The sequence below is a fragment of the Hemitrygon akajei genome, chromosome 10 (genome assembly GCF_048418815.1).
Source record: "Hemitrygon akajei chromosome 10, sHemAka1.3, whole genome shotgun sequence".
NCBI lineage: Eukaryota > Metazoa > Chordata > Chondrichthyes > Myliobatiformes > Dasyatidae > Hemitrygon > Hemitrygon akajei.
In genome coordinates, this window is record NC_133133.1 from 38,946,489 (window position 1) to 38,962,308 (window position 15,820).

Below are 15,820 nucleotides of genomic sequence, written 5' to 3' on the forward strand. Positions count from 1 at the left end.
GTACACACGTTCATCAGAATCCCACCCAATACAATTCATGTGTAGCAGATGGCCAGTAGATACAGTATTTTGTAGGAGCTAAAAACCCCGCTAATTTTTTTGTTTCTTTTTTTGGATGGTTGCAGGTGACCATGCTTTTCTGGTGGCTAAAAATGTTATTAACTGTAACTTTTACATTCTTTGGGCACTCCTGGGGTATCACTATGATCCCCCAGTGTATCATGCAGTTCACCAGTCTTCTATCCCACCTCCAGCAGCCAGAATACTGGATATCCAGTATTACCTACATGTGTAACATGGGAAATTACCATACAGAAAGTCATTATTTCATTTACGAATGATCACTCCCAGAATAGAATAATTAAGCTCTTCTTCGCCAGAGTCATGGTTAGCTCTCATGGCAACTGAATTCTGCAACCCCTCTCTTCCAACTTTTCCTGTGCACATTTCCAGCAAAGTGAGAAGATGGGTACATGAGCTTAGCTTGTACACATGACTATGGACAATACAAAGTAAATTCTATTCATCCCATACACCACAGGTACAGTTCCAGTCATGGATCCATCACAAGCATAACACTGACTAATGGAAACAAAGATATGAGTGCTTAAATTAATCTACTGCTTGCCCACACTGGGTTTGTTGTATTATTGTAATGCACCAGATCTTCCACAGGATAATCTTTACCTGCCCTTGAAATTCCTTCGAATTAAAGAACATGCTAATACTCACATCTATCTCTTTTATTTATCGTTAAAATTCACCAGTTAAAATGAACCTGTGGGGATAACTTCACTCGCCCCCAACACTGAACTGTTCCCACAACAAATGGACTCAATTTCAAGACTCTTCATCTTATGGTCTTTCTTTTTCAATATTTTTATTAATTTTCACATAGAAGAATACAGAGTACATGAGGATATATATTATGAATAAAAAAAGATAGAATAGTACCGAATACATTATTTTTAAATCACACTTGCAATTGTAGTACCCTATATTCATAATCAAATACGTACAATAATTAAATTGTAATTTGAATTGTAATAATTTTATTATTAAAAAAATCTAAACCCTCTACCAAAGTCGAAGCTGTATGGTAAAGAAAGAAAGACGGAAAAAAGTCCTTATCACATAGTGATTTATGTTATTAGCTAACATCTGTACTTTATCACCAAATCAAAGGTTTTGAAAGTAGTTCAAGAATGGTCCCCACAATGTTTGAAAATCTTGGTTAGAATCAGAAATTGAACAACGGATCTTCTCTAAATTTAAGCATGACATAACATCACGTAACCATTGAGCGTGAGTGGGCGGAGCAACATCCTTCCATTTAAGCAACACCGCCCTCCTAGCTATAAGAGAAATGAAAGCCAGTATATGCAAATCAGATGTCTCCAAAGTTATGCCTTTTTCTCCAACAATACCTAACAAGGCAGTCAAAGGGTTAAGCTTAAAATTTACTTTAAAAAGTACAGAAGAAGTGTGGAATACTTCCTTCCAGTATTTTTCAAGACTCTGACATGTCCAAAACATATGGATTAATGAAGCCTCTCCATTGTTACATCTATCGCAATAGGGAGATATATCCGGATAAAAACAAGATAGCTTGTCTTTGGACATGTGGGCCCTGTGGACACTTTAAATTGTAGGAGGGAGTGGCGAGCACATAGTGATGAAGTGTTGCACATTGAGTTATTTATTATTTTTTGTTTGTGCAGTTTGTTGTCTTTTGCACATTGCTTGTCTGTCTGTCCTGTTGGGTGTGGTCTTTCATTGATTCTATTGTGTTTCTTGGATCTACTGAATATCCCCACAAGAAAATTAATCTCAGGCTTGTATATGGTGACATGCATGTACTTTGATAATAAATTTAATTTGTAACTTTGAAGTCAATACTGATTCTGACTTTTCAGTGGAAGAATGCTATTTGTAGAATCATGGAACTTTTTTTTTCTGTAATCCAGATCTGCTGAAAGGTTGTCTCCGTTTCTTTTCCACAGTTGCAATCTCACCTGCCATCCTCTGCATTTTATAGTTTGTATTGTCACCTGATGCTTTCAACACTGATGAGAGAACATTGATCTGAAAAGTTAACTGTGTTACTTTTTTCACAGATCCCCTCAGATTGCTGAATACTTACAGTATTTTCTGGTTTAATATCATATTTTCAGTGACATGAATATTATTTTGTTTCTGTTTTAAGAAATACTGTTATAATTTGTTAATCTTGTGCAGCTCTCTACAAACTTAAATTTAAAAAAAGCAGCTTTGATTCCTATTCTCTGCCAAAAACTAATTTGGGAATCCCAAACAAGAGAAAATTTGCAGGTGTTGGAAATCCAAGCAACACAAACAAAATGCTGGAGGAACTCAGCAGGCCAGGCAGCATCTGTGGAAAAAAGCACAGTTGACATTTCAGGCCGAAACTCTTCAGCAGGACTGAGAAAAATGCTGAAGAGTAGATTTGAAAGGGGGGGGGGGGAGGGAGAAAGGGAGAGAAAAACACCAGACAATAGGTGAAATTAGGAGGAGGAGGGATGAAACAAAGAGCTAGGAAGTTGATTAGTGAAAGATACTGACGGCCAAGGAAAAAGAAAAAAGGTGGGGGTGGGGTAGGAGCTCCAGAGAGAGGTGATGGGCAAGGAGATAGCATACGAGGGGGAAAGGGGGATGGGAAATGATGTGGGGGGATAAGGTTGGCGTTACTGGAAGTTTGAGAAATCACTGTTCATGCCATCAGGTTGGAAGCTACCCAAACGGAATATAAGGTGTTGTTCCTCCAAACTAAGTGTGGTCTTTTCGTGACATTGGAGGAGGCCATGGGTGGACATAGCGTAATGGGAATGGGAAGTGAAATTAAAATGGGTGGCCACTGAGAGATCCCACTTGTTCTGGCGATGGAGTGTAAGTGCTCGGCGAAGCAGGCTCCCAATCTCCACTGGGTATACAGGAGGACATACCAGGAGCAGCAAACACAGTATAAGACACCAACAGACTCACTGATGAAGTGTTGCCTCACCTGGAATATCTAATAAGGGCCCTGGATAGTAAAGGATAGTCACCCATTTTAATTCCACTTCCACTTCCCATTTCGTTATGTCCATCCATGGCTTCCTCCACTGTCGTGATAAGGCCACACTTAGGTTGTCCCCTCTGTGCTGAGGTGGCTGATTTCAGTAAGTGGGTGGTGTAGTACGACTCACACCCACTTACTGAGACAATGAACAAATCTATTTGCTATCCTGAAATCATCTTCATTCTTCTCTTGTAAAGCATGTGAATGTAGGTGCCACATGAAGACAGTTTAGGCTTGGCTCTGATGCACTATGCTTGTGATGGTGGGCTGCTAACTCTGTCCTGGCTTATAAATGAAAGGTTAAACAAGCCAGAGAGGAGAAACTTATCAAACAAATAAAGTGAACGTTTATTATAGACTTCCACTCCCTTTTAATTTTTTTCATGCATACTCACAACATTTGATTGTTGCATATCTATGATTTCTGTTTCTTATTTTAAAGCTGTATTCCTGATTGATACTTCACCTTGCCCTCTGTGTGTAATTCTTTTCCTACGATCCAAGCCCTCAAGATGTCCACTGGTAGAAGTTAGGATGGACTATACAACATCTGTCTGGAAAACACATTTCTGGCCAGGGGCTATATAAAATACAACAAAATAAAAATGAAAAACCAAAAGGGAAAAATCCTTTGACAAGAAATAGTGACAAGCAGGACTATAATATATTGTTGATGGTGCATTAACAGTCCTTTAAAAAATGAAGGCAGAAAATGGTTGAATATGACGCCATGAAACGTATAATACCCCAGCTGGATCTATTTTTATAGATTCTTTGATATTCCAGAGAATATAATTAATTCCTCCCACAAAGGCCTACGCATAGTGATGCTTTTCATGACATCATCTGTGTCTTCCCTAAAATTCTGGGTACTCGGTAATGAAATAGACATTTCTTCTCTTAGATCTAATTTTCTGGAGTGACTGAGTTAACCGATTTCTTTGTGTCTTCGCAAACCTTTTCTCATAATCAGAATGTAACTATGAGATGCCAAGCAACCTAATTTATTGAAACAAACCGTGAAGCTTTTTCTTGTAAACTGCAATTAACTTGTGCATCTAATTTAAAATCCTATTATGAAACCTTCATGTTATATAATGAAACATTATTTCTTACTAAAAACTCTTTCCTTTCTTCATTTGAAAAATGTAGTTATTTATGTTAATTGTCATACAAATGTTGAATAATTAAAATAATTCTTTGTGCCCATGTTTTTCCACTTATGTGGCTTACCAATTTCATTAGTTTGAATGTCAGCCAAGGTCACACTTAGAGCACAATTGATTAAAACCTTAATTTCCTCCTGTAGTCATGGAAACAAGGAAGTGTTCTCTTGCCTGGGAATTCAGCTAGCTGCAGAGTATTTCCTGGAAAAAGGACACAAGGACATCACAGTGTTTGTTCCTGCTTGGAGAAAAGAACAGTCCAGACCAGATGCACCAATCAAAGGTAGTCCAGCATCAACATGATCACGTAAAATCGATGGCATTTCAAAAAATGACCTGAAGTAAAAATAGAAAAGGTTGGAAATGTACTTCTATCCCAGCAGTACTGTATTTGAAAAGAGACCTGGGGTGGAGTGGGGGAAGGTTAACTCTCCAAACGGGGACCATCAGCACAGTTTCAGAATGGATAATGGGCAGCATTATGACTCACTATCACTGAACATGTCTGAGAACACGTTTACTCACTCATTATTAGTGGGTATGTACCATTTGTAGGATCTAGACGGGCTGTAGTAAAGGCATTGGCTTCCAGCACTAATAGTGAGTAGATAAATAACTTCTTAAAAACCTATTGTAATGAAAGGTTAAAATACATTTAAAAACAAGGGCAGGAGTAGGTAAACTGTTATGTTCCCTAGTTATACATTGTATTAAATTTTATACTTTGAATCGAACATTTGAAATTAAGTTCTATTTAAGTTATTGGAAGCTAAGTTCAATGAGTATTTCTACTATATCACATGCTTACTGCTGTATGGAAGTGCTACTTTCTAACAAAATGTATTTCTTATTCCTACATGGTTTGCCATATTGTATAGCCATAAAGGGCGGAAAGGTTTTCTGAAATACAATCTGCTTCATAAGATCAAATTAGTCTTCCTTCTGAAGGTATGGAAGAATCAGGGCAGCCAAGGCTGGCAGATGGTGGAACCAATCCAAATGAATAGTCACCAAAAATTAGTCCACAAATCTTAACTTGCATTATTTATTGTAGGTAACATCATTTACAACATCAAGATGCCTAGAAAATCATCCTTTGGTTGAATAGTATAGCATGTTACTGTGTTGTACTCTGCCTCCCAAATCCATTAACTACAGTGGCTAATGTTAAAGATATTTTACAGTGTGTTAAAGATCTATTTTGATCTGTCCCTATCCCAGAGACCATTAGCAAAACACTAACTAAATTTTGCTAAATCTGCACTGGTCAGGTTTCCAAGCTGAAAGATAACTGATCAGGATCTTCATTTTGCACTTTCTATTTTCACATTTTATGTTTTATACAAGAGTGGGACAATGAGAGTTGTTTCTGAGCATTGTAGAGAATAAGTTGATGCATACGGTTTTAGTGTATTCAAAGAGTTGCACTTAAGACTATCCTACTATTACCATATTGAATGTGCGTGCATTTTCTAAAATGCCAAATAATTCCTTAACTCTACAGATCAAGAAATATTACGGAAACTTGAGAAAGAGAAAATCCTGGTCTTTACACCATCCCGAAGGGTGCAAGGGAGAAGAGTGGTCTGCTATGACGATCGATTCATAGTAAAGCTGGCCTTTGAATCAGATGGCATTATTGTGTCAAATGATAACTACAGGGATCTGCAGAATGAGAAACCTGAGTGGAAGAAATTTATAGAGGAACGTCTTCTAATGTATTCGTTCGTGAATGATAAGTGAGTAAGGTTGATACAAGGATTTTTAAAATATTTTCAGTATTTTTTTCTTAAATTACACTCATCAAAATGCCTGCTGAATGAAAAGCTTTGAATTTCAAACATCTAGTGCTGATATCAAAACCTTCCAAATGAAATAAAGATATAGATGGGATAGAAATTACTACAGGTTTCCCCCGCTATCCGAAAATAGAGTGTTCCTATGAAACCTTTCATAAGCCGAAATGGCGTAAAGCGAAGCAGCAATTACCATTAATTTATATGTGAAAAATTATTGAGCGTTCCCAGACTCAAAAAATAACCTACTGAATCATACCAAATAGCACATAAAACCTAAAATAACACTAACATATAGTAAAAGCAGGAATAATATGATAAATACACAGCCTATATAAAGTAGAAATTATATACGTACAGTGTAGTTTCACTTACTAGAATTGGGAAGATTCAACCAAAACCGATTTGTAGAAAAAAATCGGCATGTACACACGTGCACACACCTGCCCACACAAGGCTTCACAGTCATGGTAGTCTTTCTCGGGGTAAACACAAGTTTAAAGCAGGCGCCTTTTCTCGTAAAAGCGAAAATCCTGTTCGTATTTCTTTCGGTTAGCGAAAACAGGTACTAATGTAAGTCTTTCGTAAAAGTGATGTGGCGTAAAGCGAACTTTTGTAAAGCGGGGGACACCTGTACCCCAATAAGAAAGCTCAGCTTCAGTTTTGAAAGTGAACGTTTTTCTACTGACATTGACATGCCAGGCTTATTGGTCCTTTCTGTGCTGTAACTCCTTTGCAATTTAATATTTCTAGATGAATAAAAATGTGACATCAGCACAATATTGTAAATTTCTTTTCAACTGTGACATAGAGCCATTTGCTCAGTCTGAGTTACAAGATGAAAGCTAGTAGGGTAAACATTACACTAAGCAAAATTTATATTTTGAATGTAAGTGACCAAAGTGTCGTTTCACCACTTCAAGGTTTATGCCACCTGATGATCCTTTAGGACGTCATGGTCCCAGCTTGGATAATTTCCTGCGAAAGCGTCCCGTTATTCCTGAACATAAGAAACAGCCTTGCCCTTATGGTGAGTATTAGCTGCTTGCTGCAAATTAGACCTGTAAATCTAGTTACCTAATCACTCTTTTGATTAATTTTGCAATTGTTCACTAAGTATCAAGAATTTTTCTGGTTTAATACACCACTCTCTTCTCCTCTCCTGATGGGTGCTGGCTGTCTGTCTTGCCACATCCAAGTGATGACTCCATAAATATATGACCGAACAGTTACATGTGTACAGGTGTATTCTTCTGTGAAATGGTTCACAATTAATTACAAAAAACAATCTTTGATATGAAACATGGAGGGATCAATAATGATCAGGAAAAAAAAAGAGACTATGTCACTAGTCCAGTGATCCAAATGATCAAGCATTAAGCTTCAGATTTGAGTGATACCATTAATCATTAGGCCATAAGGCAAGAAGAAATCACCCTTATCAATACATTTTGAAATAATTCTTTTTAAAGATAGTATTTATTTACATCACAGCAGCAGGTCCTTAGTCCCACGACACCTTTACTGACCATCATGCCAATTTAAAGTAATTGCATTTGCCTGCACATGATCGACATCCCTCCGTCCTATCATCTATTTGTGTGCTTGTCTTAAGTGCCTCAAATTCTGCTGTCACATCTGCTTACTTCACTTTTCCTGAACTCACATCACAAGATCCCTCTGTATATTAACGTTTTTAAAAATCCTGCCGTTTACTGTACACTTTTCTCTTACATATGACCTCCCAAATTGCAACAGCTCACACTTATCTGGATTAAACTACATCTATCATTTCTCTGCCATTATTTCCAATTGATCTGTATCCTGTGACAACTTTCCACACTATCCATAACTCTGCCAATTATTGTGTCACCTGCAAGCTTGTGATGATGAATGTCAGGTGATGGGAAGTATGCTTATCAGTATTGATCATTCTGGGCTCTGCTTATGATTTATAGGGAAGAAGTGCACTTATGGACACAAGTGTAAATACTACCACCCTGAACGTGTTAACCAGCTACAGCGCTCAGTTGCCGATGAGCTTCGTGCAAGTGCTAAGTTATCTGCTGTGAAAACTATGAGTGAAGGAGCCCTGGCAAAATGTGGCATCGCTATATCTGGTGTGAAAGGTGAAGCGGTCTCTGAGATCAAGCGCGTCGCACCAAAGCGCCAGTCTGACCCCAGCATACGATCTGTTGTTTGTGAGCCAGAGGAGCGACTGACACCCGCTCACAGACTCGAGACTAACTCTGTGCCTTCTTTGGTCACTGCATCTAGTGTACCTGCATTTCAAGCTAATAAAAACCACGCAGCCAGTGCCATGAGTACAAGATCTGCAAGCAGCCCTGTGCCATGTTCCAAGCAATTCACTCACCAGAAATCTTCACAAGAGCATATATCCACCTTGCATTATCCTCCCATCCTTGTAACCAACAGCCATGGGAATTCTGTGAGTTACACAGAGCAGTATCCAAAATATGACTCGACTCTGGACACTGGCTATTATTCCATGATAAATGACTTCTCAAATTTAAGTATGAATAGTTTGCGTAACCACGACAGTTATTATGGGTTAGATTCGGATCATGGTTTGTATTCCAGAAACCCCAGTCCTCATTCAGAAACCTGCATTGCAGGAAATGACTCCTATTCTTCATACAATGACTTGGCATACCTAGGCACTGTGGATACAGGCCCAGAAGAGAATGTGAAAGCTCATCAACCACAGACACATAATAGACTCCAACCTTTTGTTCATGGTTACCATGAGCCCATAACAAGAGTACAGAGCTATGGGCCCGAGGAGCCAAAGCAGCCCCAGCGTAAGCAGTCAGTCTCCCACTTGGTACCTCATATCCAGCATTCTGCAGTTGGAGCTCGTTCCAGTTGTCCTGGAGATTATCCGTTTCCTCAGAAAATTCATCCATCTACTAATAATCAAACAGGACGGGCTCTTGTCATGACTAGGCTAGACAGTATTTCTGATTCAAGACTGTATGAGAGTAATCCAATGAGACAGCGAAGACCTCCACTCTGCAGAGAGCAGCATACTAGCTGGGACCACTTGCCATGTGTTACAGACTCTTATAGGTACCCTTCATATCCTTTGACTAATAACCTGATGCAGCCCAATTATGATCCTGGCATGTTCAGAAGTATGCCAGAAAAGATAGAGCAGATCTGGAGGTCACCATGGCAAGGAATGCCTGCTGAGCAACAGGACCATCTGACAATCCGAGAACATCAGTACCAAACCTATCGAAACCTCTGTAACATCTTTCCAGCAGACATAGTGCATGCAGTAATGGAAAAGAACCCCCATGTGACTGACCCGCAGCATCTTGCTGCAGAGATTGTTGCCAAGCAACTACGATCTGGGAGGTAAAACACAAACTATTTGAAGGCTGAGGACCAAATGCAGGACAGACAAAAAGAAGTCCGTTTAATGCACAACATTTGTGAAATATGAGTTGCCTAACACAGTGGGTTTGAAATGTTATAAATATCTTAATGGTGTTCAATTATCTGTGGGAGTTAAGGCAGCTTTGAAGAGGAAATGAATACCTTACACTCTTTTTGAGCTATGTCTCATCAATTTTTTAAACTAATTTAAATTTGCCCTCCATTTGATTTTTTTTTCTTGAATTTCCCATTCAGTCTGATTTCAAAATGTGTTCAGCATTTATGAATAACAAAGTCTATATATTAAAACAATACAAATTCTAAATAAAATGAAATCTTTAGTAGTACAATGTTTGGAACTCATGCAGAAAAGAAAGCACTGAAAAGCTAAAGATGGCGGTGTAAAATCTAATCCAGAAATATTTAAGTATCCACTCAGATTTTCATGATTACATGTTCAGTAAGGTATCCATTTTCTGTTTAAGGTTTCCAACAAAAAGAGCTTTCTTGGTGTATGGCATGTCACACCATTTCCTTTAAACCATAATCTCCTTATACAGTTGGAAAATTTGCAGCCAAAACACCTTTTTAAAAGCATTATATTTTTTGTCTTCAGGCTGCACTGATGTGCCACTATCTTTAAAAAGCAATGTATATTGCTAAAATCTGACGAGCTTGATATGTTTCAAGCTAGGTCTGTGAAAAAAGTTTTTCATGAAAGTTGAGGTCTTTAGGGGCCTTTGTTTCTTCATGAGAAGGTCTGACACTGCCTAAATGTTTCTTACTGTGAAACACATGGAATGTGAGGCTGCAGTCAGGGTTGTTTCTGACATTTTGCCAATGGCTTGCAAATGCTGTGTAGTATTTCTTACAATAATATTGCAATCGTTTAAACTTAGAACTACCAATTTGTCATATAATTTTACTTTAAAAATTACACTGACAGAAATGTTAACATTTATAAAATGTAAACATCTTAAATTAGTACCTATCCAGAAATAGAAGGAATAGATTAAAATTCCAATATTATCTGGGCCTTTCTGTACCTAATTAGCAGATGGTTCTAATTGCTTTGCTCTTGTAATGACTAGTAATTGAATAAAGACCATGAGAGTCCAAGGTTAAGATCTTGGTCTGCTGATTTGGCTGATTCTAGCCAGACAGGTAGAAGGTGCCTCAGAGAAGGGGGGCAATAAAGTTATTCAGGACCCTGGTCCTGATGAGTATTCATTACTCCCTGTGGAGAGATCGTGAAGATCAGTGTAGAGCATGGAAAGCATCAGCTTCAACTTGATTTTTCCTGCTTTTGCATCGGTTTCTAGCATTCTCTATATACTGTTTACTTCAGTGAGTTTTCTAGCGTGCTGCTAATGCCAACAACGTTCAGCACAAGAGTAGTAAAAATCAATAATAGAGTTGATATCTAAAAATGATGCCAGTTATTTTGTTACACACACAGCAAAGCTAATTTTGTAATTTACAATTCGATACAGCAAACAGCAATGCCTCGAATGATCAGAAATGACCTTTGTTTGTTGATACAAATTGTATCTCTTTTCTTGATTGTAGAAAACTATTTATTAAATGTACAGTTATCATCGGTAGAATAGCTTTATCAAATCTTGCCACAATGTTGTGACACTGTGTGTCACTGGGAGTAGCCCATGGGTATGTATGAATTTTTACTGGGCATAATAGTTTGTAGACCTGAATTTTTAATTCATGTTCATATGTGCACACACATTGTGTACAGTGTTAGTATCATTATTTGTTATGTATTTATTAGGATTTAAAAAATATTGTTTCCATTGATACCTCAACCAGCTATTCTCATGTAACACTTGGCTATTTTAAATAGCCATATTCACTTTAGCAGCCTAAAATCTGAAACTAAAACCAGATATACCCCAACCACCAATGTTTTTAAAATTTCACCTTCACATGTGTGCTTACTCGACACTATTCTATAATGCACTGACATTATCTCATCCTGTTCTCTCTGTGTACCCCTCTTTTTACAGACTGAGTTCAGCAAATCTTAGTCATAGATGAGGATTGTTAATGCCATAAATGTGTACCTATTTCACAAAGGCATTTGCTCTGACATGAGAAATATGGACAGTTAATTCAGTAGAATTGTTAAGCTGAATTTATTTACTATTCTACAGGAAAAATGCCTGAAAAGGTTTATTTTTGCTTTGTTTCTCGTGTCATGCCAAGATACTAACACCCCTGCTTCAGAATTTTTAAAGAATTACCAAATCATTAAAATGTTTTACGGATCAAAATACTGTTGCACCTCACTTTGGAAGAAGAGAGAGAGAGCCCTTAACTATATTTCTGGATATTTTTCACAGTTCCAATCAATGAAGAATATTTTACTTAATAAAGTTATCCATTTTAATCTACCTTAAGTGGAACATTGTTAAATTAAAATATGACATGTAATATTATAAGCACATTTGGTTAAGTGTATGTGTTAGTCTAAGACTCACTGCCTCCTCTCAGGGAATCATGCATTTAGCCTCTTCGAGAAAATGAGTTACATGATTCAGAGTTTTGTATTTTGTTTACTTTTTGTTCAAAACATTGCAATATAAAGATTCATGTAGGGTTGACTTGAATTTTGTGTATCAGAACTAGGTTATTGCATTTATTGATGTCTAATGTACATAATTAAAATCAGTCAATTTTAATGGAAACAATATTTTTAAACTTACTGTCTGCATAATGCTTGCTCTTATTATGAAACAGAGGGCTCCTCTCTCTGCAAGGAAATCTTTTAAAAGTTTCTTTAAAAGAAATATGGCTAAGTTTAAGCAAGCTACAGCCTCTTCTTTTGGTTGGCTTAATTAGAATACCAGACATGAATCTATATTGCCTCTTCAAACAATTTTTATGACAGTTAAAATATTTTTGATTTTTAGAAATTAATTTGGAAAGAATGTCAAAAAAGTAAGTACACAACTATGTGTAGCTACTTATATTAATGTATAGGAAATTCCATGTAGGTTTAAAAATCCTGGTGAAGCCAAACAAAAGGAATGCTACAGCTTTAAGCAACATATTGATATCAAGAATGAGATTTTGTTTTGTCCCTGTATTTGCATAGAACATTCTGTACCCTTAAATACCTGACCTTATTCTATGTAAAAATTCAGCAACCCTGTGAAAGGGCAATACTTTTAAACCTTCCTGTTACAATTTGGGAATGGTTATTTTTGCATTAAGTGAGGAGGGTTGGATGGTCTCTTCAACCAATTGCAAGAATGGCATTAACTGCAACATGGGCAAAATAAGCACTGTACTGTTCAAGTTAAACACTAGTAGAATGTTCTGAATGCTGTTCAGTGACACCCTTGCAGTTCTTGCTTTTTCAGGTTGCATGTAGACCATAAGACATAGGAGCAGAATTAGGCCATTCAGCCCATTTACATCTTTGTCTATTAATAGGAAGAGAATAGCTTGAATGACTTCTATTTTTTCCTGTAAAAAGCTTGTAAAAATTATTTTGCTTGATTAACTGCTTTCTCTTTGCTAGATATCTGGAGTTTGTACATGTTCCCAGATAGAATCTAAGAAGTGTATAATTTTCAGTGAATCTTGTTTGAAGAGATCATATAGTTTGTGGTAAATATGCTGTGTTTAGATAACTTACGTACAGATAGCTTGGTATTGTGTGGAAAAATATATATACATAATATATATATTTTATTAGATTAGTCTGGTTGATCTAGTTTTTGTTCTGCTCCATAAAAAATGAACATGTTGGCTTTTATCTGTAGTAAAACAAAAAAAAAACTTTGGGTTTGTAGTCCCAAACAAAATGTAAGTCTTAATGACAAAATGTGTCTCTGTCTCTTTGAGAATTAAAAAAGCAGATGTTTTTAAGCGCTCTATATATAATCAGTACCTTTAAATGCACAACACGTTATGGATAATGTGTGATAAATTGAGCCAAGTGTTGAATGGTATAATTATGTTCCTAATTTTGAACACACAGCTGACTAGCTGTTATTTTAATTGTATTAATAAATATAACAAGGCTGCTAATGATTTTCACATTGTCATAATGCAATTTTTTTGCCTAAGCGGCTTTTGTACAATGTAAATATTAAAATGGGTGCATTCATAAGAGATCACTACAGTTGCTTGTTTATGCTGCACAGTAGCAACTTGTTAAGACTGCAAGTGTTTTATTTTTCAGTGACCATTTCTAAAATGAGTCATGCTGTCACTAGCTTTACTGTACTTGTCTGCTATAGCTAAAATATGTTTAGTGTGCAATACTCATGTCTGTGTGATATGCCATCTGAATAACCATTAGTGGCAGACCTGTAAACTCCAGTATTTTATGTCCTAGTTAAGAAAGGGCAGTTCTCCCTGTAATTAGTATGGTACAATGTGCTTCACACTTTGTAGATAGTATTACACAGTGCCCTCACCGTTCCTAACTACAATTTACACAAGTCTTAGGATAACACTGCAAGATTGGCAATCTTTAATACAGTATTTTGCATCATATTTCATGGCTATCAGTGTCATTTTGGCATTAATTGAAAGTGGCCTTCAAAACCTACTTTGCATACAAGCAATGATTTTGCAGTGCTGCCTTCCTTGGATCAAAATGATAATATGGAGTATGTATTCAGGTAATTAATATATTCACAGCTTTATGGTGAGTGCACTCTAGGAGTAGCAGGGTTGTGACATTGATTTCCGTGCCTTTTCAAGAAGGATTATGGACACAACTTTAAATAGTTTGGTACCTCTGTGCATCGGAATGTGTTCCATGAGGTGTGCAATTTAAGAATGTTTGAAATTTAGTGTTTGATGTTTGCATGAAGATTATAATTACCAAAAACAATCCCCTACATGGTCACGATTATTATTAGTGCCATATATAACCAAACTGTAGTAAATAAATTCTAAAACTGTAATTTAATACTCAATTTATGTGACATGTATTTCAATAAAACTTAATTTCTGGAAATCATATTAATGTTTTTGTATCATTTGTAGTGGATAGAAAATCTTATCTTACTAATGTGTGCACCACAAATTAAGCTAAAGCTGCACTACAAAATCTCTGATTCATGAGTTGCTAGTGATCCTTAAAAGTAGAGGAGAAAAAATTCAAAATTTCAAGTTATCTGGCATCTTCCTGATTAATATTTTTTGCATTATCGAGACAGCTATTTACATTTAGCTTATTGCCCTGTGTTTATCAATTGGCTTACAGTTCAATGAATTGAATTGACTTTATTACTTACATCCTTCATATACACGAGGAGTAAAAATCTTTACAGAATATCCTTATGTTTCTATTTTGTTTGTTTCTATTAATTCACATTTTAAATTTTCTCAGGTCTTGCAATCACCCTCGCACCAGTTCTCAGGCTCAAGTACTTCCTTTGTTACTGATAATATCAGAAAACAGCAACTGTAAAAGATTAGGAAAACTGAGAAATTTCAGGGAAAAATCAAAATTAGCTATTTTGGGTTGTGATAGTCTGCAATTAATATACTGTAGTACCTCCAAATTAATGTGTCATTCTTGATCATTTATAGTCTAGATGAAGTAACCAAAGCAAAGCATCAAATGTTACTTGTCTCTCACTGGAAAATCTGGTAGAGTTCAGTCTCTGTCTTTGTTGAGATGAGGAGAAATTTGGAGATAGCGAGGGGGCAGAAAATATGGTTCATAAAGAAAATCTGCAGATGCTGGAAATCCAAGCAAAATGCTGGAGGAACTCAGCAGGCCAGGCAGTATTTATGGAAAAAAAAGTACAGTCAACATTTTGGGTCAATACCCTTTAGCAGAACTGGAGAAAAAAATTAGTAGATTTAAAAGGTGGGGGGGAGGGGAGAGATGAAGTTAAGAGCTGGGAAGTTAATTGGTGAAAGAGATACAGGGCTGGAGAATAGCGAGTCTGATAGAAAACAGAAGGCCATGGGAGAAAGGAGGGAGGAGCATCAGGCAGGCAAAGAGATAAGGTGAGAGGGGGAAAAGAGAATGGTGACAATGGGAAGTAGAATTAAAATGGGCAGCCACTGGGAGATCCTGCTTCTGCTGGATAGAGCATAGATGCTTGGTAAAATGGTTTTTCCAATCTACGTCAGGTCTCATCGATATACAGGAGGCCACACCAGGAGCACTGGCCACAGTATACGGCTCCAACAGACTCACAGGTGAAGTCTCTCCCATTTCCCACACATCTGCCCTCACCCCATCCACCCGCCACTCCACTCGGGATAGGGTTCCCCTTGTCCTTACCTACCACCCCACCAGCCTCCGGGTCCAACATATAATTCTCCATAATTTCTGCCACCTCCAATGGGATCCCACTACCAAGCACATCTTTCCTGCTTTCCGC

The 15,820-nt window shown here is 37.1% G+C and overlaps 1 protein-coding gene across 2 annotated transcripts in view; it reads left to right on the plus strand.

Annotated features, from left to right (window-relative positions):
• Positions 1 to 14,416, plus strand: part of zc3h12b (zinc finger CCCH-type containing 12B) — a 113,242-nt gene extending 98,826 nt beyond the window's left edge. For both annotated transcript variants that reach the window (XM_073058055.1, XM_073058056.1), the window contains exons 3-6: positions 4,389 to 4,528; positions 5,750 to 5,984; positions 6,965 to 7,071; positions 8,000 to 14,416. In XM_073058055.1, coding sequence (XP_072914156.1) covers positions 4,389 to 4,528; positions 5,750 to 5,984; positions 6,965 to 7,071; positions 8,000 to 9,426 — 1,909 coding nt within the window. In that variant the 3' untranslated portion in view covers positions 9,427 to 14,416. The remainder of the gene's footprint in view (positions 1 to 4,388; positions 4,529 to 5,749; positions 5,985 to 6,964; positions 7,072 to 7,999) is intronic.
• Positions 14,417 to 15,820: the final 1,404 nt, after the last annotated feature.